At 41.6% G+C, this 25,452-nt stretch overlaps 3 protein-coding genes across 4 annotated transcripts in view; all 3 read left to right on the top strand.

Annotated features, from left to right (window-relative positions):
• Positions 1-1,224: 1,224 nt before the first annotated feature.
• GCLM (glutamate-cysteine ligase modifier subunit) lies at positions 1,225-12,973 on the top strand. Of its 2 annotated transcripts, none has more exons than XM_037403859.1 (7): positions 1,225-1,526; positions 4,053-4,118; positions 5,818-5,902; positions 6,663-6,719; positions 7,977-8,179; positions 9,394-9,508; positions 11,234-12,973. In XM_037403859.1, exons 1-7 carry the CDS (start codon positions 1,407-1,409, stop codon positions 11,401-11,403), a joined length of 816 nt encoding a protein of 271 aa, XP_037259756.1. In that variant the 5' UTR covers positions 1,225-1,406; the 3' UTR covers positions 11,404-12,973. The 2 variants fall into 2 exon arrangements, with proteins under 2 accessions (XP_037259756.1, XP_037259757.1); XM_037403860.1 differs by lacking the exon at positions 1,225-1,526 and adding an exon at positions 2,296-2,325.
• A 668-nt stretch (positions 12,974-13,641) lies between these two features.
• On the top strand, positions 13,642-22,563 carry DNTTIP2 (deoxynucleotidyltransferase terminal interacting protein 2). Its single transcript, XM_037403854.1, has 6 exons — positions 13,642-13,758; positions 14,841-16,588; positions 18,390-18,525; positions 19,222-19,317; positions 19,688-19,852; positions 21,011-22,563. The coding sequence occupies exons 1-6, from the start codon at positions 13,654-13,656 to the stop codon at positions 21,140-21,142; spliced, it is 2,382 nt and encodes a 793-aa protein (XP_037259751.1). The 5' UTR covers positions 13,642-13,653; the 3' UTR covers positions 21,143-22,563.
• The window catches only part of BCAR3 (BCAR3 adaptor protein, NSP family member), a 115,444-nt gene continuing 111,013 nt past the window's right edge, over positions 21,022-25,452 (top strand). The window contains exon 1 of the mRNA XM_037403848.1: positions 21,022-21,120. The gene's annotated coding sequence lies outside the window, so the exon portion shown is untranslated. The remainder of the gene's footprint in view (positions 21,121-25,452) is intronic.

Here is a 25,452-nt window from a genome sequence, read left to right as displayed (position 1 = left end):
AAGCCAGAAGACCCAGCAGGACAGAATTCACTACTAGTGTAAACGTGGGCAAATCTGTAAAGGCGTATAGAGATGCATGCTCCTTCCCCAGCTGATCACGAGTCTGGACCGTTAACCTTTGGGCCAGGTCAGGCCTTCTGGATTTTTATGTTAAAAACACACCCAAAATTACCGCTTCTCCAAATCAGCTGACATTTCTTTCAGTGTATTTCCATTCCAGATGTCCTGTATTCATACAATGAGGAAAACATTTCAAATACACAAAAGTAATCAGAACATAAGTGTAAAGAACATTTAAACTAACTTTCTGTACCAGAAAGCCATCAAGCCATGCTTCAGACTGACAGAAGTTATGCAAATGGGTTCTCTGTATTAGCACAACATGCAGCCTGGGGAAGGAAAATCTGTTAAGAAATGCAATTCAAGTTCCTGTGCTGACAGCAAAATTACAATTTGTGGGTTACTGTTCCCTTTAATTGTAGTTTGGGGGGTGGGGTGGTGGTGGGGATGACATATACCGCTCCCCCTTGAATCTCCAGTACAGGAGGACTTCAGCCATTTGAAGTGTGGCTTTCCCGAAGCCACCTGGTCTTACAAAAATGCACACCCGCCGCAATCCTTCACACTTCACCTGGCGTGTCAGCTGGTGCAAATCCGGAGTTACACCCTGACGCTGTTCCATCACCGTGTAAACACAAGCAAACGAAACAGGCGTGTGGTTTCCTTCGGGGCCTCTTCCCTCAGTGCCCGTCAACTACTGCCTGCTACTGAAACGCATCGCCACCGCAGCTCGGATGGGCGCCTTATGTCACCGAGCCTGCGGAGCCGCTCTGCCGGGCCCGTCTGCGCGGCGCCTGCACGGGGCCCACGCGTGACCCCGCTACCCGGCCCGGCCGCGCCTCGGGGCGGGTCTCCCCCGCCGGGGCCGGCGCGGAGGGTGTCACCGAACCGCGGGGGTGTCACCGCCCGCCACAGCCACGTGCTGCCCGGCGCGGCGCGGGACCGGCGGGGACCCTTCCCCCCCGCCAGAGCGCCCCGCAGGCCGCAGCTCGGCCGCCGCCGTCGCCGTCGCCTTCCCGGGGCGCGACCCGCCGCCACCCCGCTCGCGCCGCGGCCGCCCCAGGGCCCCGCCCCCGCAAGGCCCCGCCCCCCGCCCCGCCCCGCCGGCCGTGAGGGGCGGTGCGCAGGCGCGCGGCGGGGGGCTGAGGCGGCGCGCGCGGCCGGGCTGGCGCGCTGGTGGCGGCGCTGGGCCCGCCCCGCCGCCCATTGTCCTCGGGCCATGTGACCGGGGCCGGTTACAAAGCAGCCCCCGCCGCCCCCCCGCCGCCGTTATTTGTGCTGAGTCACGGCGCGGTGCCGCAGGTGTCGCGGGGAGCCCGGCGGCCGCCGCAGCGCCAGGCCTCCCCATGGGGACGGAGGGCGCCCGCGCCCTGCTGGAGCGGGCGGCCACCCTCACCCTGCAGACCGGCAACCTCCTCAACTGGGGCTGCCTGCGCAAGAAGTGCCCGGCCACCCCCGGCGAGGAGGTGAGCGGGGCGGGCCCCGCGGGGCGGGCCGCGGCGGCGGGGGGGGGCCGGCCCGGTGAGGTGTGGCGCCCCGCCGCGGTCGCTGAGGTGCGGGGGCGCCCGGCGGCCCGAGCGTTACCGTGGGCGGCGGTCGCTGCTCCGCCGCCGGGGGCTGAGCCGCCCTGAGGCGGCCTCGGGAGCGGGCGAGGGTGGCCGGGCAGGTGCGGAGGGCGGAGCGGGCCCACCCCGTGTGCTCCCTTACGGCTCGGCGGGGGCCGCGGGCCCGGGGCGGGGGCGGTGGGAGCCTCTGGGGGCGCGGAGCCCGCGCCTCCGCTGCGGGGCTGAGCGCGGTGCCGCCGCCCGCGGTGGCCGAGGCCATCCATCCCTGGTGCCGTGCGGCGAGGGCAGGGTGCCGGTGGTGCGTTGTTTTTCCTAACTTGAATTTCTCGGTGGCGACAGGTCTCAGGGAAATGAGCCATTGCTGCCGTCTTCGCAAAGTATAGCTGTCATTCTTTGTTAAAAGCTTGAAATTACCACCGTAAACTATTGGCTTTGGCAGCGTGTGCCAACACTTGGAATAATCCTGATAAAAGTCTCTGGAGATCCTGTGGTCCTGAGCTCCAGGAGCACTGTATCTGCTGTGTCATCGTGACACAATAAGCTGAAAGTGGACGTTTACCTGTCGGAGCTACTACTTTTTTTGGCTGGTTGTGGCTGTGTAGCGGCACTGTTGATAATCTACAATAGGCCGACTGCACAAATGCTAAGAAAGGTGACAGGAGGGTGATGTAATGAGAGGGAAGGATTCATCATGCTTCTGGTTAGCTGACATGTGGTAATAACTTTTATGTGGCCTGATGGCATATTGCGGCATTCTGTGATCTGTGTGAAACGGCCACATTCTGTACCAAAGAAATAGCTGTATCGCAGTGTGAGCAGTTTCTGGATGGTTGGTAAATAAGAGTGGCCAGTATGCAGAGCTAATCAGGTATTTAACCTTACTTGTTTACAGGGAAATCCATTTAAACATAAGGCTGCCTGCTTTTCAGAGTTGCTGGAATTCCAAGAGCAAATAATTGGCATTAATTATCAGAAATAAGTTGGCTTTTAACTCTCCTGTTTGGTTTAGTTAGTGTGTACAGTTCTCAGTGGCAGAATGTAAGCTAAAATTTTGCAAACTATGAATGCTGACGTTAGGAGTTTTGGAATGTAACTATTTGGAAAAGCTGGTCAAAGCAGTCAAATACACTGTGCTTTTCACATGTGTTGAGGGCAGGGGATGGTGTGCTTTGGAGACAGAGGCTGGTGCATACTAACTGCAACAGAAATACAGTATGTGGTAGTTGCAGAGTAGCAGTACAGAGAAAACACATATTTAGCACTGTCTCACTTTCCCTCAGAAAGGAAAAGATGCTATAAGCTGTATCAAAATAGGCTGAAGAGTTCCAGCATTGTGGATAGCTGTTTCAGAGGTTGTGTGTGTGTCAGTTCTTGACTTCTGACTCAGTTATTTTTTTAATGACATTTTAAATGGCTGGGAAAGAACATGTAAAACGTGCTCACAAAGTATTATTACTGTATTACATCTTAATCTTCATGATACCCAGTTTTATGGTGGAGGCAATCTTCTGGTTGGTGCATGGTGTTGTGAGCTCTCTGAGCTAATGTTAGGTGTCACAGGAAATTGCAACATAATGTTAGGAAAAGTAGGTATCCACCTAGTTATAAAACAGATTGCTAAAAGTGAAGTTACATAGCAGCTCAGGGAAGTGCTTCTACCTTGGCAGGTAGCAGTCTTGACGGTACATTTACTTAGCCTGCAGGGTAACAACCCCAGTGATGAAGCTAGAGCATTGGTACAGTTGAAGCACTGGTACAGCATGCAGTTAATTAGCTGATGTAGACTTCATAGTTAACGCCTTACTGTGTTTGAGAAAACCCATGGTCAGAATCCTAGTCAAGTTTATATTGCATGTGTGGATGCAGGAAAAATGCAGGTGTTGGGTGGGATTTGAAGGTACCCCCTTCAGTAATGAAGGACTTAAAACCATCAGTGGTTTGGCACAGTGGAATAGGTAGGCAGTAAATGAAAAGTATCAGATGCAGATCTTGGAAAGAGAAATAATTAATACAATGAATGTTTAGTGGTTGTAAAGTCTCATTTCTAACAATGTCACAGCACGTATGCTTTTCTCTGACAACACTTTGACTTGGGAATCGCTACACAGAAACAACCCAGCCCACCCCACGCCCTAGTTCTTGCTTGTTTAGCATTGTTTTTTTCCTTTAAATATGGCCATGGTTGGAGAAATAAATGAAGTACAGTACTTGTATTGCTGCTAAAACTCTTTGTTAAAGAGGAGAGGAAAATATGTAAGTAAACTAGTTTGAACAAGTTTCAGATGGAAGCTGTGATGGAAGAATCTTCTGTGGTTGAAGGAATGGTGTCATTAGTTCACCTGCTCAGTCTGCCCTGCATGCCTATGAATCATTGTTTGTGTGCAGCTGTAACATACCGAGACTTGAATATGAAAAAATATTTTGTAGGTGCGGGACTGCATTCAGAAAACACTGACTGAATGGAGCTCAAAGATTGGACAAGACCTAAATCAGGTAGGAGAGGTGTTATGTGTGTTACCCATCTTACTTGTGAAAACAGAGAAATATGTAGGTGTTTACACCTTTTAAAATAGGCACTAATCTATTTCTGCATCTGCAACTCCAGATAACTTAAGAGTATTTCTCAAACCCCTCCTTTTGGTTTGTTTTTTTTTTTAAATATTTAGTAAATCTAGAGAAGTTAAGAAATACCGAAGTGAAGATTTCTGTTGATGGCAAGTAAGAATTATTAGCAAAATGAAAGCCCTGGCCTGTAAGATTTCAAATTAATTATTGATGCAGTCACAAAAAAACCCTAACCACCAGACTGTATATATATATACACCTTAGAAGTTTGCTAGCATGCTTGTAAAAATTCGATGGAGAATTATCTAAACTATGGAGATGATAAACTAAATAGCTGAAGATCATCCCATTTGGAGGAGAACTCTGAAGCATAGCCTTGGTTGTCTCAAAAATGTTTCTGAAGATGCAGATTTGCCCTTAAGAGCTAAAGACTTCCACATAATTCTTAAAACCACAGTCAATGGCATCTGACATAAAGTTCTTAGTGTATTTGCCTGCTCCTCTTTCACTATTGCTTTTGAAATTCAGCAAAGCAGTAATAGGTTCCCACTAAATATGTTATTTGCTCTGTGAAATATTAGCATGCTTCATTTAAAAAAATAAAGCGAATGCAAAAGCACACAAAACTAAAAAACTTTGCTAACTGTTTCTTTGGGGTTCTTTACCAGTTCTTGTGTAATGGTGGCATCAACTGAACGTTGCTGCATTCCACACTGGAGTGTGGTGAGGCAGTTAATGCTGAACGATTTCTGGAAGATCTAATGATTGCTCAAGAAGAGAACATAAATAAACATTTGTCTCTGTAAGATGTAGTGATCTGTTTAAAGTTAATTATTTAGTGTGAGCTAGATTTTGCTGTCAGAACATGTTAACTGCATAATTCCAAATTCTTTTATGAATTACACTGGTTTCCAGTAAAAGTTAATTGTTATTTAAAATGCTGACTGTATGGCATAACTCAGTCACTTGAGGATTTTTTGGTAAGGCAGCAAAAATGACCAAAGAGTTCTTGGCTGGGGGCGGTGTGGTGTGTGTGCACATGTATAATACAAAATCTCATGTAGGTAAAGACTTGAGAGTCACCTTGTGCCAGCTGACATGAGATGTCAGCCTAGTCTTAAAATTAGGTGAAAGGGTGAAATCTCTGAAAGTTTCCCAATTTGTAGTTTCAAAACTATTGTTTTAAATCTGTGTTTTACAGCATTTTCACGGTAGTCTTTTTCATAGGCTTCACTGAAATTACAAAATACTTGTATGCAAAGGTGTTCCAACCCAGACCCCCTCATTCTGATGGTTCTTTTCAGCTGGTCATGAGGCTTTCTTTTTAAAGCAAGGCAGTTTGAATTGGTGCAACTATCTGTTCACATCAGAAAATCGGAACACTATGGATTACTTACTACTTATTCCAGTAATTGTTGTCAGTAATTTGTATTTTTTATATTGGGGATGTATAGGGCCTTTCATATGACTTTATTTTCTGACCTCCCCTCAGAGATCAAGAAGCGTTGGGTTATTTCCCTTCTGTCATTGCATTTTTATAGTGTTTTTGTTTGTAACTGCTGTAAGACTTCTATTTCTATTATTGTTCTAACACAAGTCATACTTAAGTCTCTTGTACTTACTACAGGAAATACTGGAGGTTCTGGAATGTACTGTAGCTCAAGCTGTAGAAAAAATAAATCCTGAAGAAAGGGATGAGTTGAAAGTATCAGGTAAGAACACAGTAACAAATCTGGTGGCATAAAAAGTCTTTGTATGCGGTCATTAATAGGATGTTCATGTATATATATTTTTTCCACCATGTTTTATATTTGCAAAGTCAAATGACATCAGTGCACACTGTCATGCTTTTGGTAGTCTAGAAGTTGTCTAAGAAAGACTTGAATTCATATTTCAGGTTCTAAAGCAGCTCGGCATTTTTCTACTTTAATTTGGATCTCCTCAAGACATTTTAAATATATTTTGTGAATCTTTTTGACTTTTCTGAAGCAAAATACTACAGATAGTACTGGAATTAAGAAATAGCATTGGAAGCACATTTATTTGCATAATTTTTCCAGGTTGAATATGATGAACTTGAAGGAGGCAGTCCAAACTAACGCTAGTACATTTTGAGTCTCATTAAGTTCTAAAGAGGTCTGTTTGTACTGTTGCATTTGGGGTTTTTATACAGGTTGTTACAGTTATTGTGTAGTGTCCTGATGCTTCAGTCCCAGCTTTACAGCTTATTAGATCATCTAACTGGATGATTTCTTGTTCTGAGACTGTATAACTCTGAAACTTAAGATAACAGTGTTGTTATTGGGCAGTCAACTTTGAGAAGGTTGGGTTTTTCCCAATTTTTTAAATTGGTGTATATTCTAAGCACCCTGTACCCAAGAACTCAAATACTGTATATAGCAAAAGTAGATAGCGATATATTTAATGAAAGCTGGCTTATTCAGTTACTGATCCCAGTTTCTTTGAAAACAGCAAAACTTTTCATCGTTGGATCAAACTCTTCATCAATCAGAGATGCAGTTGACCTGGGTAAGTGTGAAACTCAAACTCCTGGTAGGGTTTCTTTTTTACTTCAATGTTTAGAAATAAAATTAGAGCCTTTTCCATCTAAGGGGTATACTTAGTTTCTGTCACAAGTATAGCCTGTTTTCTTACTAAGAGACTTAGGTAATCAAGTCTATTTACATGTTAGTCATGTTAGTTCAGTCAGTAAACTTAATAAATGTGGTTCACTGTCACCTTGAGTCCACGAACTCAAGTCCGATTTTTGTTCTTTCACACAAAACTTGTTAAAAAGTGAATAGGATGCGATGGTTTAGTAACAGTAGTTCTTACCAGTTGTTGTTAGCTGCCGCTTCTTAACATGATGAACTTCACTACTAACTGTGTGGTATTACACAGATTATTTAGGTAATACAGTGCTGCGAGCAGCTGATGAAATAGTTAAGTTTTATTGAAAATACAGGACAATAGCTGTACTGATGCATGAAGTTTTATTAGCGTAATGCAGCAGTAATTGTGAGCAGCATTGAACTTTACCACTTTGGAAGACTGTTGGGCATAAGGGGTTACCAAAGAACAAAGGGTCAGATATTATTCTGTTTTATTGATACCCCAGTTGGTAGCCTCCTTGCTGTAAGCTGTAGTACCATTTGTTAAAAATACATTGATAGAATCTTCCTCCAGAAGAAAAGAATTTATTTAGCTATTTAATTTTATTCTTCTTTGCTGTGCAGAACAGCCTCATGGCTTGCATCTTTCCTAAAGCTCAGTGATACTTAAAGACTTGCCACATCTCTCTGGCAGTTACAGTCTCCATATTCAGTGTGCTTTTAGTCCGACTCCTCACATAGTCCAAGTAGCTCTCCTAGTCCGTGCCCTGTACTTGAGTTACAGTTCAGAGTGGAAGTTCCAAATTTTGGAAGAAATTGAGAGTAAGGGAATTGGGACTTGTTTGTGACCACTCTCTTGAGAGAAATATGTAGTTTTAACAGGAGAAAAAAGCTTTGTGCTTTGTTTGGTGGCAGGGGTTTTTTGGGGGGATGTGTCCCATCCTCCCTCCCTCCCAACTTACAGTTGAAACTTGGCCTTCAGCTGTATCATTAATTGTTTGCTAAAAATGTCGTGTTGCTATACTTGACTGCTGATACTTGTAAGAGTTTCAAATGGTGAATGAAAGCCAGCAGAGTGAAGCAGGAGGTATATTTTTTGCTGAATTTGAAGTCTTGCTGCTTATGTTTTTATTTCACGAAAGATTTTGACAGTGTCTCTGTTCTTTTTCCTCAGCATGTTCTGCCCTTGGAGTTGCTCAATTGGACTCAGTCATTATTGCCCCACCTCCTGTTGAAGATGGAACTATCCTGTCCTTGGAGTATTTGCAACCTTATTGGCAAGAACTTGAGAATCTAGTTCAAAACAAGAAGATTATTGCCATAGGTACCTCTGACCTAGACAAAGCACTGTTAGAGCAGCTGTATCTGTGGGCACAGGTGAGAGCAAACTTCCTACTTGTAGAATTTCTAGGACAGAGGAACCGTAACTGGCTGCCACATAGCTGTAAACTTGTTACAGATGGGTTTATATACAAAATATTAATTAGCCTTGTTACTTTTGGCATCTTTTGGAGGGTCACAATGTTGTTCAAGGTGGGGGAGGCTCCAAGTGTAACTCTCCTCAGTGATCTTACCTACCGGTGAGGAAAGGCCAGAAAACATGGGTCTGTTCAGTAGTAGGTTCTTTGAAGTACTGAAGGTTTGAGTTTTGAATGCTTTTGTACTTAGGAAAGGAGTATAAACAGTACTCTTAAACCCTCAGATTTATTCCAGTGGCTCTGAAAACACAGCTGTTTGTTCATAACACAGAGTAAAGTGAAGAGGGATTTCCCCCTGGAATGCTAAGCTTAAATGTAAAGAGTAAGGCTGTGAATGAAGTGGCACAATATTTTTGTTGTCCAAAGTGATTAATTGCCTCTTAACATTTGAGTGATGGAGGTCTGTACTAGTATGTGCCTGTGCTCATGTAAGGTTGTGGATTAACTGTGTCCTTATTAGTTCTTTGAATACTCCTCTTAAGACATTTCTTTTGTGGTACGTGAACATACCGTAGCTGTGTAAGAGATCTTGCCGAGAGTCCTGATCTGTGCTCCTCACTGTTTTGTGTATACAGAGGAAGAGTTGAGAGGATTAATGACCACCTGCATGGTCATAATGAATGCAGTTTGTGATGAGCAGAGAAAGAGTCAGTGGAAGAGTGTCCTTTTTAACTTAATCTGACTTAAGCACTTACACAATTTGCAGTCCTCCATGCCTTCAGGTATCTTTAACAAATACTTATTTGGATTTTTTTATTTGAAGTTGAACATCCCTGTAATGTTCAACTAGAGAGGGGGAAAAAAACCCTGGATCGATGCTGTGAAGGGAGCACAGCAGACAGGAAGCCAGAAAGAATGGATTAGTACTCATCTTGCTGTGGCAGCACCTAAAGTTAGATCTTATTCTTGCTTTGGGCTCTGTGCTGCAGGAAATTGCAGATGTAGGAGTTGCCCGTTCAGCATCATGCAGAATTAGCCTTGTTGAGATCTTAAAACAGTGGTCAAAGGCAAATGGTTCAAAGCAAGATTTCTGTAGTTAATAGGGGCATGGGGGGAACAACTAAAATAAGTACATAAATTTTTTTTCTTATAAAACTATTCTGTTACTTTCAGGTGAAACCAAGTAGCAATCAGGTGAACCTAGCTTCCTGTTGTGTGATGCCACCTGATCTCACAGCTTTTGCAAAGCAGTTTGACATACAGCTGTTAACTCACAATGACCCAAAAGGTAAGTCTTCTGTTACCTCATGTGGCAAAGCCTTAAAAACGCATTTATTCAGTACAAAATCAGGAATGATCTCTCTCTGAACTTCAGTTTTATGTTTGAATCCTGAAGAAAGGAATTTAAAAGTTTCTCCTCTACAGAATATTAAGTTCTTGGTTTTGCTTCAAGAAAGCTGGGGGAGAGGGTGCTCTTCCAGCCTTGGATAGTTTCCTGAAATAGTTTTAATCAAAGAAAATGAAATAAATAGGACGAACTACTGAGAAATTTGAATATGTTAAAAAACCAAACTTATTTCCACAAAACATAGAATGAATTATGATAAATGAAAGCTGACTTGCCCAGAACTTGTCTGTGAAGTAGCTTGCATAGAAATGTTAATGGTCAGTTGATTTTTTTTTGTGGAGTAGTTTGGTAGTGTTAGACATGTAAAATTATTAGGCTTTCAGTGGGATTCTTTCAAAGTTGTGAGTTCTTAAGGTAACGTCATTACAAAGAGGGTTGGTATAAATATCTTGTGCAGTGATGATAAAAAAATATAAATATTTTGTGCAGTGATTCATTTACTGAGTGATTGAAGGACTTGGAGGCTTTCCCTTAGACTCCAGAAATCTGAGTTACAAGTTCCCTAGACTATTCTGGGATATTGTATTAGTATCTCTCAAACATCTTCTAATCTTCTTCACTATAATGATGCCTTAAATATCTTGCTGCACTTGCAAGCAAGAAGTCTTAAACAATAATGCATTCCTCCTCTACATGCTTCCTTATGTCCAACTATTCATGATGATCATACTTCTCCTTCCTTCTCCTTTCTTCCCATTCCACCTTCCCGAAGAAAAAAAGCATATAAAATGCTATTTATGAAGTGTATGTTTTATAGTATGACTGTTGCAACCGATGAATTTCATCACTGCTTGAGCACGTATTGGCACCGCTCTGGCAGTGTGCAAGATGAATTGCATTTAGTCTGACAGTTTCCATGTCCTGTGAAGTCCATAGTGTAACTTGCAATGTAATAAATATTCTCTGTTGAGATTAATGAAATGAAGGAGAAGAGGATTTGGATAGAAAACAAAGCAAGCAGTGGTTCCCTTATGCATTATTTGCTAAGCTTAACTTTTCTGTAGTGGTCAGCTGAAGAGCACTGAGACTGTCTTTTGGGAACATTCCTCATCAAAGGGATTGTTTCTTTGACTGACTCTCCAAAGGAAACTAGAAGGATTTATACTTGCCTGTTCTGCTTTGTGGCATTTAAGCCCATTTTTCTTAATGCTTTCTGGGCTTGTGGGTATTAAGAGCCCAGTTACGGGAGATGCTATGTGTTGAGCTTCCAGTGACTGCAGCGGTAACTGAGAGTGCTCAGTACTTGGCTGATTTCAGCCTAATGCTTTACTTGCCTCTTGTTTTGCCTAGCTAGCTTCTCAAATTTAATTTCAATTTTTTCCTGCGAATGGCTCTGCTGATCAACTCCGTTTGATATTGTAGAAATCTTAGTCTATTAAGTTTCATGGGAAGTACTCATGTTGCAAAAAAGTGTCCTGAAGATATTTTTTTTTTCTGTATTGCTCAGCTGCTTTTACTCTTAGTGCCAGATACTCCACAGAACCACTCTTCTGGAATGCACTGCTTAAGACTCTTGACTGTAGAAAAAGGCTTCTCTTAAGTGTTGCTTTTTGCAGCTGTTTACATTACATTATTTAAAGCATCAATATCCCTTTTTAACTTCAGAATTACTTTGTGAAGCAAGTTTCCAAGAAGTTCTTCAGGAAAGCATCCAGAACACGAAAGCACACGAATGGATTCCTTTATGGCTTCTCCGGTATTCAGTCATTGTTAAAAGCAGAGGAATTATCAAGTCCAAAGGCTATATCATGCAAGCTAAAAGAAATGCCTCCTAAAACTTTTTTCTTGTTTTTTAAAATGGCTTACTGTTTTAATTTCTTGGGAATGGGGGGAACATTGCTTTTTTCATAGAAACACTTTTATGACATTTGTAACAAAGACCAGAAGTTGTAATTACTCAGTGTGATGTCAGCATGAGTGTCTGCAGTGCTTTAACACTGTTTTTCTTTCTTACCCTATTGACCAGTTCATTTAACAAACCCAAAATCTTTCATATTTTGTTTTTAATTGAAACTATCTATAGAGAAACAGTTTAAAATATTTTTTCTTTTTTATGACCAGTTCACTGTAAAATTATCATATTGTAGCTGCCATTAGGTAGTATAGAGAAACTTACATATTTTTATTTTTTAAAAAATGAATTTCTCTTTAATAATAGTTAATTATCTGGTAGGTACATAGCTGCAAAGCATTCAAGGACTAGTTTTTATAGAAAACTGTTACCTTTTACGAAAAATTACCCCCCCCAAAATTAAACTGGTGTCTCATTACTTAGTATGTGTATATATAGGCAAGTCAGCTGTTTAATTTGTGTGGATGGGAAAATTGGTTTATTTTTAATATAGTGTAAAAGACCTCTATAATTTAGAAATAATGTATCTTCCACATTACTTTCTGACTGTTACTTGAATTCCCTCTGGCTTCTTTGTGCCTCAGAATGCTTTGTTTAGTGTTTGCACAAGTGTGATGGCATCTTTTTGTTTGAAACTGAAAATGTATTATTGTGTGAATGTTTAAAACTAGAATTGAAAACAAATGATCAAAAAATATGTTAATCAAAAAATCAAATTGTGCCTGTCTTCGCAACGGTGGCTTTGTGTTTTTTTGATACTTGTGGACTGCGCAATCGGAATTGGCCACGCCAGAACAGATAGTAAATGTTGAAGCTGTTCCCTGTGGGGCTGTGTAAATGGATGACTTCTTTTTGGGGTTGCCTAGGAAACTTTGTTGCTTGAGTGCCATTCAGAAATTAGGCAAAAGGTTAGCTTGAAGTTAGGTGTGTTTCTGTTTGGCAGTAGCTTAGTGCGAATCCTGAGAGACTGCTGCGGCTAAGGCAAGGCTTCTGGTTTAATGTTCTCTTTCTGCCGATAAGGCCACCTTGTTTTCTTGGCCTTTAAATCAGAATAGACAGCAAAAGCTCAACTGGTAGTTCAGCAGGAGCTTGATGCTGAGTGTCTAAAGTACTAGTTTTCCTTGTGATTTCAGGCAGGAGCATGACTTCATGCTAGTAGTATTCATTAACTTAGGTGTACATATTTTGAGATTTGGACTGTAAAGGGAGTGGGTTTTCACCAACATCCTTCAAATTCTGTCATGTAGGCAGCTAGTGGAATTTTGGTGCCTGTAGGTAGTGTATGGGCTGTCAGCTTCCTATAATCCATTCCACTGAGTTAGAATGTGAATCTTTTTTTTTTTTTAAGATACCTTTTGAGTCATCAAATACCTTACCTGTGGGTGGTCAATACTGGGAAATTCTCCTGGACTTCAGTTTTTTTGATCAGTGAGAGAGTTGGGGGACTGGAACTAGTAATGTATCAATAAAAGCTTGAATTCTTTTCTCCTAATCAAAATGTCTTTTTTTTTTTAAACGTTGGGTCAGTGTGTGTCAGTTTCAGAATCATTTTTACAATGGGTTTCATTGTGAGCTGCCCCGCCAGCCAGGGCTGGGCGCTGCTGCTGGGTGGACGTGTGCTGCCTGTGCCTCCCGGCTGTGCCGCTGGCTGGTGGCATGCGGCACCGTTAACTGCCGGGGTCGGTGCGTGGGCCGCGGCACAGGAGCGGTGCTGGAGCCGGGCTGGGGCGGCTCCCGGCGGGTGCACGCTGCCGCCGTGCAGCTGCCGGCTGGGGGCAGGGCCCTGCAGCACGGGGGCTGCGCTCCGCTCTCCTGGAGTCGCGGCTAGTGTGACACCTACCGGGCTGGCTGGTTTGTTCGGCGTCACGAGTGGGAGAGGGGGATTCCCTACCACGGGGAAGCGCAAAGTTGGAATTAAAAATTTTAAATTCTTGTAGGTTTCGAAGCGGTGCCTTGCAGGCGTTCCCCGCAGCGCGCCCCCCGTATCGCAGTCGCCCGCGGTGCCATCCCGCTTTGCCGGGCGGTCCGGGCCTGCGTGGCCTGGCGGCAGGGGCAGCCCCCCGCCCGCTGGTGTGCCCGCTTCCCGCGGGGCGGGGCCGCCGCGCTGCCGCTGTGGGCGGGGCCGGAAGGGGCGGGCGGGGCCGGAAGGCGCGGGCGCGGCGCAGCCCACAAGATGGTGGCCACCAGGCGGGCGGCGGCGCGGGGCCGGGGGCAGGGGCCGCGGGCCGGGGGCGGCGGCGGCCGCCCCTCGGGGCCCGAGCCCGCTGGGACAGCGGAGGTGAGAGGAGTGGAGCGGGGGGGCAGCCGGCTGCCGGGCGGGGCGGCGGCGGCGGCGGCAGCAGTAGCAGCCGCCATTTCCGCGCACGCACAAGGCCTCGTCGCGGGGGCCTCGGTGTCCGCGGCGGGTCTCGGCGGCTGCGTGGGGCTCGGCGGGGGCGGCGGCGGGGCCGGGCCGGGGGCGGGGGCAACCCCGTGCCCGGCTGCTGCGCCTCCCGGCCTGCGCTGCGGCGGAGCCGCTCGCGGTGCGCCCCGGCCCTGCTGCTGTCGCCGGGCCCTCGGCGCTGGCAGCCCTTGTCGGGTGTTAACCCACTTAACGCTGCGAGTTAAAGGCTAGGGTATTTGTGTATTTATTTATTTCAATTTTGTACTGCAGTTCACTTAGTATTTCTCAGTAGGTTTTCCACTAGACACACAAACGCTCCAGTAAATACTGACCCTGTAGGCAGTGTGGTTTATGTTGATCCAGCATTGCGCTGTGTTTTGGGAAGATCCTGCTGTTGCGGAGTGGTTTTTTCTTGCCAGAATTTTTAATTGCCTTCCAGGTAACTTACAGGCATCGTTAAAGAAGCAGATTATACCTAGTGGTGCTGGTGGTGTGAGGCCACTCTGCTCCTAAAACTGCTAACGTCACTTATGGAAACCATTTTGGGGCACATTCTGCTGGTTGCTGGGCTTCGGCAGTTTACAGTTGAGCAAATCTTTGGATGTTTCTAAGCATTGCTTCTGGATTTGTTTCCCTTGACAGCTTGCCAGGACTTACTAGATTTAAGAGATACTTATTTATATTTATATTTGTCTTTATTTATGTTTTCTAACAGATGCCTGTGTTTCTTCCCCTGCCTTGACCAAAAGACAGTAGACTGAACAGATAAGCAAGGGAGGGTTTGTTAACACTTCCACATAGGTAGCGTTAAACAGAGACATGTCACACGTTGTCAGCTTGAGCTGATTTGTTTGAAAAGATTGTTGGTGATTTATAGAGCTGATTTGTTTGAAAAGATTGTTGGTGATTTGTATAGCATCTTTATTTTTTTTTTTTATCTGCCAATAGCACACTTCTTATTTTTATTCCCTTTCTAGATGGTGTCCAATGAAATTAGTACTCCTGTGTCTACGGGGATGACTAGAAGAAGAACTAAATCAATTCGTAAGCCAGAGGTAATTCAGGAATCTCAGTCTGAAGAGCTGGAACATACAGAAGCAAAGTCAGATGTCAGTGATAGCTTAGAGCTGCAACTTATTAGGAATGAGAACACAGTTGTTAATTCAGCACCGTCGGTTGCTGAACCACAAGCCGATGGGGATGTGTCAGAAACAGAATCAAACTGCTCTGCTGTGTCAGGTCTTCAGACACCTTTGTTTGTTAGAGTAACAAGAAGACGACAAATTGTAGTTCCTTATCAGCCGGATTATCCTGACAAAAAAAGACATGACAAAACAGCTTTTCTAAATAAGTTAAGAAGGACTGTGGATGAAGATGATGCTTCTGAAGCCGAGTCTTGTTCCTCTGCAGTTTCTGGTGTCCAGATGCCTAATGTTACCAGAACTACAAGAAGCAGGCAAAGCAGAAAGAAATTGCAGGCGGATAGAGCTTGTGAAGTCCAGAGTGAAGATATTTCTGATGCAGAGTCATGCTGTCTGAATTCTTGTATGGAACCGTCCGGCACTAGCAAACGAATTACTAGGAGCATGCAAGTGAAATCACAAGCAGATAATACTAAGCAGACTGAGAAAGGAAACAAAATTGTTTCAGAAGATGAGAATTTAATTGAGGACACCATTAAATCTGAGCCAGTAATAATTTCTGATGCTAGACCTGCTGCAAAACTTGTCTCTGACACAGAAGATGCTTCCTCTGTCACTGAGGGTAATAAAGAATCCAGTTCACCTAAAAGTAAATGTTCTTCCAAATCTGCCGGTACAACCCAGAGTGAAGACCCGGAAGGAGTGGTTTTGAATGATGTGACACCCAGCAGTCCTACAGAAATGAAACAAAGTGACATTGAATCACCTGGGAAAAAAGCAATAAAAAATAGAGAGTCGGTTGGGGTGGATGATTCAGAGAAAGCATGTGGCCAAATACAAGAACACAGTGAAATACTTGTGAGGGAGGAGGAACTAGAGGATATGGATCTTTCCCTGGCTGATTGCATGAGTCCCAAACAATTTTTAGAATCCCAAGGGCAAATAACACCAAACAAAAATAAAAAAATTCTGGAATGCGAAAGAGAAGATGCTGAGGCAGGTGCACGGAAGTCTTTCACCTATGCTGATAAACCAAGAAAGGGTGAGCAACCTAGGGCAGTGAGTAGCTCACAAAAGGACATAGCTGTTGTACAAAGTACTGATAGCATTGGTGGATGCAGGATGCTTGAAATCGATACGGACAGTGGTGAAGACCAAACAGGAGAACATGCTGAATCTGTATTCCACAACTCTGAAAGTTCAAGCACTGGAAACAGTTCTCTTGTATTGCTTCTGAGCAAAGATGAAAGTGATGAATCTGAAAATAGTGCTGTACTGTCCGTAAATACAGTTGAAGAGGAACTGTGTTACAACGAAGCAGATGAGAGGACTCCTTCCCTCAAAAAATCTTCGAACGGTTCACTGCATGCTGAAGGGCTTTTTGTAATTGATACTGAGCCTGGCATGAGTTCCAGCCAGAAGTATTATCTAGATCAGGTAGACCAAGATAGTGATGCTGACAGAAAGCACGAAGGAAGTGAAAAAGGTGAAGAATCCTCAGATCTGGAAGATGCTGAAGAGGAATTGATAGATGAAGATAAGAAGGATGAAGATGATGATTTATTGAAAACTAAGATTGACGTGTAAGTAGTTTTCTGGGAATAACTAAAGAATTTTCATTTCATTCAAGCATATGTGCATAGGACATATAGATTAAGTGCTAAATGATGTGGAATAAATGAGAGGGTAGTCTCATCACGTAAGTCGTATTGACATGGGAAGTGGGGTTGTACAGCGTATGAAATAAAAATATAGGCCATAAATTGAGGGTCTGGGTTTTTTTTCAATTTTGTTTCAGAGAGCAGAACTCTGAAATACTTAGGCATCTGGAGGCCTTATATTTGTTCAGCTTAAAAAAATAAAATGTGAAACTGGGTTAAATGGTCAGGCTGATATAATTGCTTATTTAAGCCAGTTTTCTTAATTGTTGATCTTTTAGTTTGGTTATAAATAACAAAAAGTCCAGTAAATTCCTTATACATTGCCTAATTAGATTATGCTTTTTAATCCTAAACAGAATCATAGAATGGTTTGGGTTGGAAGGGACCTTAAAGATTGTCTAGTTCCACTAGTCACACCTTCCACTAGACCAGGTTGCTCAAGCCCATCCAGCCTGGCCTTGAGCACTGCCAGGGATGGGACATCACAGCTTCTCTGGGCAGCCTGTGCCAGTGCCTCGCCACCCTCGTAGTGAAGAATTTCTTCCTTACATCTAATCTAAACCTACCCTCTTTTTAAGTTTAAAGCCATTCTACCTTGTCCTATCACTACGTGCCCTTGTAAAAAGTCCCGCTCCAGCTTTCTTGTAGGCCCACATATATTTTTTAGTTCTTGCGCTGTTGAACAGTGACACTTCAAGTGAAATCAGCCCAGCTGATTTCATAGAATCATATATAATCATAGAATAATTCAGGTTGGATGAGACCTCTTGAGCTCTTGTAGTCTGACTCCTGCTGAAATCCCTTTATACGCTTCATATGTTTAAAGCGTCGTACTCTGTTGAGGTTGGATAAACAAGTCTTAATCTTCTGAAAACCTTCAGGTAGGCCGGAAGTCTTACAAAAACTTAGCCAAGTATTCAGTGTAAAGACATTACAACAGATCAGTCACAGTTTAATAGAAAGTTGTAAAGGGCTTGTATTACTGAGTATTCAATATCCGTTGTACCTCTTTAGATACTACCATATTTCTCCATAATACTTTGTAGATTTTAAGCATTTTTGTCATCAAAAACCTCCTTTTGAGTCCACTTTCGTACATTGTTTGCAGCTACGTTCCTTTAGCTGCCCAAACGAAGTAATGAAAAAAATGTGAAACATGGTAGCTTTGAAGTGTTTAATAATTTTATTCCTAGTACTGTTACACAGAGGACTTAAAACATTTCTACAATGAATTGTAGCTTCTTCATACTTTTCACTAAGAGTTGATGGTATTTTTACCACCCGTATGTTTGTGCTTTCATGGTTTTTTTTTCTCTGTAGCTAGGAAGCTTCTCAATGCATTGAAGAAGGGTGCTGGTCATGAGTTCTTTTGACAAGGTTAAGTGAACTAAGAATTCAGTTTTATAGAATATAGTAAGATTATCTAAGTTAAGAATACAGCATTAGAGTTAATGTGGAAATATTTGTGGAAGTGATTCCACAGGTATTGTTCTTTAATAAACTTGTCACTTCATATAATGGCACAATTTTTTTCCCCTTCATTTTCTATCATCTCTAAATTATAAATTTATTCTAGACGCTGAGACTTAAAATCATTGCAGAACTGCACTAAAGTGGAAAAAATAAGAAAAATATTTTTTCTGTTTATCTTTCTTAGAGGACAGTAGAAGGTTTAGTTGCATGCTTATTGCAATATTCTAATCATTAACTATTTGTCTTTTAGTTTACATCTTTCCAGCAGCATAGACCCTGGTTTGAATATCAAGAAGCTTGGAGGTTTATATATTAGTTTTGACGCAAAAAAACAGAAGCCTGAATCAAGTGTAATTAAACAACTGAAGGAGAAAAAGAAGGACCAGGTAATGTGTTTACAATTAAGCAGTTACCTGTGACTGCAGTAACACAAAGATGTTAATTTGATAAGGTTGGTGTACTTGTTTTCAAATAAATGTCCTGGTTTACAGTTTGCTTAGAGCTTCCATTCTTCTTGGCCAAAGTGTGGATTTACATTTGGGTTTAATGGTAAGAATGTAAATAAATGCGACACTTCAGAAACTGAAAAGCAACGCAAATACCAGCATTATCTTGTAAAATAAAAAGAAGTTGATGATGCCCACAGTTTTGCCTAATGATACGTTAGCAGACCTTCAGCTCACAAGATATTTAGTCCATAGCAAGAATGAATTTCAGTAAATAGAGGTCTGTACTCTCCTTAATATGGAATTAGCAATTTTATTTCAAAAGCACGCTTTGAGATAAAGGGCATGTCTTTATTTTCCTTGAGACTGTTTTCTTAGACTCACTCATGATAGCCATTCTAGAGCATTTGCTATCTCACTTCTTCCAGAGCTAGCCAACTGCTTTCTGTTGTTGGCCTGGGTTCTGTTTTGAAGATCCCTGCTACTTTTGTTGGGGATCAAAGAAGCTGAAATACTGTCTTAATGATGTTTGCTTAGATTCTGTGTGATTCCTTTAGTAGATTCGGTAAATACGGTTAAGCAGTGAAATTCGTATCAGTGAGATGACTGTCTTAACGTTAAAAAAAATTCTTACAGCTCTTGCAGAAGAGTGTAATAACTCCAGATTTTGAAAAAAAGGAGTGTGTCCCACCCTTCAGGGAGTCACTACACCAACTGAAGAAACAGCGCAGGGTAAGTGAAGAACTGATAATGCCTCAAATAACAAACCAGACTTTGGTAGCGAGCCTCGTGGTGGGACTGTGTGTATACACAAGCCTCACTGGAAGTGAAGAGCTGCAATTCAGTGACCTCCTTGAGCCATCCTTTGAAAAGCTATCCTTTTAGTCACCAGGGCAGTGAAGTGAAAGATGATGTGCTGAGGTGGTACAAATCTGTCGTTAATACAGTGCTGATGACCTTATTGTAAGGGTCGTAAAATAGGATTTTTAAAGGTACAGTTATGTTCTAAATGCTTTATCCATCTTTAGGAGGGGAGAGTTCCCTGTGCTATCCTGTGCTGATTGCTGAATGCAAATTTATTATTCTTGGTATTGTACCCTAGGCAGAGCGAGAGAAAACAACAGGTGACGGTTGGTTTGGTATGAAAGCCCCAGAAATCACAAGTGAACTGAAAAATGATCTAAAAGTTTTGAAGATGAGAGCTTCATTGGACCCTAAGCATTTTTATAAGAAGAATGATAGAGATGGTCTACCCAAGTACTTCCAGGTAAGGAAGGAGCGGAAGGTTGCATTGTACTGCTGAAGTTTTGAACAGCTATTCTTACTCCCTGCCTATTTTGTAGGTAGCCTTTATGCTTGTTTGCTTTCTTACCTTAATTAATAAAGTATTTTGATTTTTTGGCTGTAGTTTACAGCTGCTTAACTCTATATTACATATGTGTATATGCTGGGGTTTTTAATTTCAGCTGATCTCACAATAGTGAACAAACGCCTGACTTAATCCATATTCAAACCCTCAGCAGACGTTTTCCCTGCTTTTTTTAAAGTATTTGCCTATTTTTAACAAGTGCTTAGAAAATAATTAGCATTTATTTTCTTACTAGCTAATACAGTTTGAATGGAGACAGCTAGCTTTGTGATCAGCCAGAATTTCTGCTGCTATAGCTCTCGGCTTTGAAGTGGTTTGCATAAAGAAAATAATTACTGCAGAAACTATAGAAATAAGACTTCCGTCAACTTAGGCCTATTTGAATAGTTAGCATGCCTGAGGAAAATGTTTTCATTTCTCTAAAATATTAATGCTTGACTTTAAAGGATGGATCTTGCATGTTTTGAAGTTTCTGGGCATCGAAAAACTTAGACAGGAATGTTCCACATAATGAGATAGGCTCAGGTCTGTCTTCACTGTATGAAACATACTCCGTCTGTCTCCACTGCTAACCTGAATCATCAGAACTGGCTAACATGCTGGTTGGAAAAAACTTGATGCATTCCAGGATGAAGCCCTTGTGTTAGAGCTGGGTGAACTGCTGTGTAGCCTTCTAGTAAAACCATCATGATGACAGAGACAAGAAAGAGTTATGATGGTCATAAGGATGGTCATTCCTTTCCCTCCTTGGTAAAATGTTAAGAACTGGATTTCTTTTATGAATACAAGCATTGACGCAGCAGTCCAGTGTTGACATCTGTACAGTCTTAAAACTCAAGCTGTCCTCTGTGCACTAAATAATGAGGCAAAAAGTCTCTCTGCTGCATATAAAACATTGCTGATTTCTTACGGTATTTTGCACTTCCGTAGGATACAATTCTGCTTTTCTCTGTAGGTGTCTTTACACTTGTTGCTGAGGAGTTAAAAACAAAAAAAAAAAAAGGCAAAATCAGCATCTTGCTGTTCAGTAACAGTGTTTTCATTTCTGTTTTTTAGGTTGGAACTGTGGTTGATTCTCCTATAGACTTTTACCATAGTCGAATCCCTAAGAAACAAAGGAAGAGAACAATTGTTGAAGAGCTGCTTGCAGATTCTGAGTTTAGAAGGTATTTAAAAACAGTTTGGTAATTCTGATATATAAGAGAGGAGTATTTTTAACTATGTCAGCTTTTTTTTGTTGTTTTTATTCATCTTGGGGAGGTGGGTTTATACTTCAAAGAGTACTTACTCATCTGCTTTAGCACTTCAGCACCACTGCTGTTGAGAAGATCTAAGGGACAGGGGATAATTAGACTGAGACAGCATATTTTTTGTCTTATGAAAGGGTTTTATCCAACTTGGGTCATCGCTATTGGCAGCCACTTTTAAAATAATGTCTTTGTTGAAGAGATAACTTATCGGCCGTATTCTGGTTCACTTCAAAAGAAGTGTGTACACAGGCTTATGCCAAAACCCAAGGGCTCTGAATAACTGATACATGCCTATGCATGCATTTTTTTGTTGTTGTTTAAAGACTGATTAATTTTTCTTGGCATAATTGATAGAAAAGTGCTGTCTATAATTCTGTGAAAGTTTATATGATTTCATATTATAAGCATGTCAGTCTGCCACCTGTCATAGGAGTCAAAATTACACTACAGTCTTTAAGACAATGATTGGATTAAGTAATGTCTGGCTAATCTGCAGTTTCTGGAGTAGATCCCTTAGTTGATACATTTTGATATTGGTTACTACGTTATGTTAATATGCACTTCTTTTTCACATAATGACATTTTTTTGGAAGTAGTGCATGATTTGAGATTATAAGGTTAATGTCAGGCTTGTAAATTAATTATTAGTGTTGGGAAGGCAAGTTAGTACAGCCATTTCTTAACCAGTTTTCTGGCTTGACCTGATTTATAAGGCATTTATTAGAAGCTGTTTTTAAAAATTAATGTCTTTGAAATTGGATCAGTTAATTCATGCTGTGGCTAATTAAGGGCTTTAAGCAGATACTTTAGCATTAGTGCAAATACTTGTCAGTGCTGCTATTAAAAGGCTCAATACTGCTCAGTGTGCACTGAGCTGTGGTACAGGTACCTAAGAATCCCTACTGTGAGGAGCTAGCAACTTGTACCCTGTTCGTTGTTTAGTGTTAATCTCATCTTGGGTTTCAATCTTGAGTACTCGAGTAAGGGTGATTATCTTGAGTTTGCTGAGAAGGCAGTATAAAAATGGGTATAATTTTTCTGTAGTATTGTTGAAATTGATGAGTCTTCCCATGATGAACAGTAGCAGTGTTTTAGCAAACTGTCCAAATGTGATTGCATATGCAATGAAGAACCTCCTGCTTATGCCAAAATTAATGATTCTTCAATCAAATTTACTTCCAAAACAAATTTACCTACATTTATCATTAATTCAATTGTTGATTTCCCGTTACCTACACATAAGTGTATAAAATTAAAGAAACCTGACTCAGAAAATACAAGAGAACTGTTTGGCAAATTACGTATGTAGAGTACTTTCCATGTTACCTTTTCCTGAACTTTGGTTTACCATGCTTAAAAGTAAACTATCTATTTTGTTCAGATATAATAAAAAGAAGTATCAGGAGATCATGAGTGAAAAAGCAGCTTTTGCAGCAGGGAAGAAGAATCGGAAGAAGAGGAAATTTCACAATTAAGACTTGAAGAAAAATAACAAGCTGGAACAACTTAATTGTTATAAAATGTTCTACAGAATGCATTGGTTGTGGTGTTTTCTTTTTTAGGTTTGCAGATCATGTGCAAATTGAGGTTCAGGGAATTTCTTGCAGTGAGAATTTGGTAGGGAGCTTTGCCAAATTATCAGGTATCTAAATTTAATCTAGATTTTTAAATTCAAGTATTGAAATTAATGTTTATGTAAAAAGATAATAATGTGAAAGCATACTGTTAAATCTGAACACAAAGTCCAGCCTCATGGACTGTGGTCATTTCAGGCTTCAGGCTTTACATCAGTGAATTAGTAAATTCAATTTAAAGTTACGTGTGTAATTCATGTTGGCACCATTTATGTGCCACAACAGATTTTTCTATGTCTTGTCAGTGGTGCTGGTGGTCAATTCTGTAATGGAAAGTACTGAGAAATAATTTGGCTGTGAAGGGTTTATTTCAACACTGACCATAATAGGATTGGGAATGTCCTGGAATTTGGTGTATACATAGACATATTTATATATATATAAAAAAATATATATATAAGTAAGTATAATGAATCAATAAAGAATATGTTACATATAGTTTGATAAAATAGTGTAAACGTATATATATAATTTTAAAATTCAGTTATATGTTGCTTTTATTAATTTGTACCATTGATAATTGTCTAATGATCTTTCTGAACACAGCTTGACAGTGGGGGGTCCATTGTCAAGGGTGTGGTGTGCAGATTGGGGTCTGGTAGCTGACTCGGAATAGCTCTTCAGGTAAACGGATGGTTTGGAAGGCCTCTGCTACCATTATAGAACCAGAGATGCCATCAGGTCAGTTCCTCTTTAGTGACTGCTCATAACCTTTCGTGATTGGCAGAACTGTTGTGGCGTTTGGTTGGGTTTTAATGACCTAGTTATATTGCTGTTACAGTTAGCATAACTCAGTTACTGCCCTTAGGTAGCAGAACAGACGGCTAATAGAAGAAACAAAACGGTCACTACGTTGTCTTAGGTGGATTGGGTAAGAAAGATTCAGAAGGGATTGTCAGAGGACCACTGGTGTTGATTGTTTTCTTACCATATAAGCACTGGATTTTAAAGGTTGCAAATCATAAACAAGAAGTATGCTCCTGACCAGTGTTTAACCATGGAATTTTCTGCTACTGAGAATAAGGAGTTGTTGTTTTTTGAGGATTAGCTGTTTGTGCTGGAAGTAGCTGGTATAGATTGATCACCACGGTATAGATTGATCACCAACTGAAGCTTGAAAGAAATCTCCCCGAAATCCTTTGGGTTTTTTTATATTCTTTTGCAAGTTAACTATAATGTTTTGCTACTGCAGACAGATGAGAATCTAGATTCCTTAGAAAGTCTTGATGGCCTGGAGATGAGTGGTGTGCAGAGTAAAGTAAATTCATTGGGAAGTATCAAACACATACAAGTAGAACCACCTGTCCCCAAGTGTCAACTAACATGCAGATGCTATTCTAATACAATTATGCAATAATACATATGCCAATACGTCGATTCTCAGTAAATGATAAAAAAGGCAATAAAACCAACTATGGCGTCTTGTTCTCTGGGTGAGATATGGAAGCACTGAACACTGAGGCAAGAAAAGGCACCACAGTAGTTGTCATTCTGTTGCATCCAGGGATGTTCAAGTGTAACTTTGGAAAAGCAATGTACAAGTCTGAAGGACCTTAAAAGAGAAAAGCAAGCTTTGGTGTTGCACAGCAAGCAACAGCTGTCTGTTGCTCAAGCTGCTTCAGGAGCTACTTACAGGAATTACTTCGTGTACAACACGGCTAGTTGAGGGATTTGGCTTACTTTCTGCATCTTTTCCCTTCCTTTGATTTTTCCAGTGTCTTGTTTTGCCACACACCGTGCTCAGCAAGTGCCCGTGTTCTGTGGGAAGAAGAGGTGAGATGGAGTAGACAGCGTTTGCTGGGCTGCAGGGTAGTACTTGCAGGTTGTGTTTGCCAGTCAGCTGTTGCCTGAGCTTGTGCTTCAGCCTCTTTCAGATAAGGTACTAGTTTACCTTTTCTTAACCACCAGTTTTCATAAAAGCGTAGACAGGCAGTATTTTGGACTCCTCTACCTTCCAGTTAAATTTGATTGAGATTGACCTAAGGTTTAAGTTGCTGGGGGGAGAGTAAAAACAAAATGTAGCACATGATTGCCTAAACTTACCAGATTTCTCTGAAAATACTAAAATACCTCAAAAATTATTTGTGAAACACTAATAGCATTTGAGAAACTGCCTGTCAATTGCAAGTGGTATTTTCTTTTAATGGCTGTCAGAAATATTTGTGTTATTTTGTAATTTTGCCTTTATTGACATAAACCATTATTAACAAGAAATTTCCCAGAGATTAAAGAGCAATAGGTACCGTGCTGGGTCTTTTATATGTGCACCTATTGCTGTTTTGGAGGTCACTGGAATGTTTTGTATGAACAGGAATTTATTCCTTTCTACTGTTTCTTCATGTTCCCCTTGGTTTTGCCAGTATTCCTTTTTTTTTTTTTTTTCCTTGCCGTTGAGGCAGAGACTATCCAATGGTTGTATAGCCCAGTGAGTGCACGGTCCATCTCTTAGATGTTGCAACCACAAGCCTATGAGGAAAAGGGGTTAGGCTGACAGGGGCTGAGGTGGTGCCACTAGTGGCATGGTTGGCTCAGGAGCAGGTGAAATATTTCTCCTTTCTCTGTCATGCTCTCATTGTTCACACTTTGTCCTCTTTCTTTCTTCTGAGGGTCTTAA

Source organism: Falco rusticolus, chromosome 11 (assembly GCF_015220075.1).
Source record: "Falco rusticolus isolate bFalRus1 chromosome 11, bFalRus1.pri, whole genome shotgun sequence".
Taxonomy (NCBI): Eukaryota; Metazoa; Chordata; class Aves; order Falconiformes; family Falconidae; genus Falco; species Falco rusticolus.
This window is presented reverse-complemented; position numbering and strand designations above follow the sequence as displayed.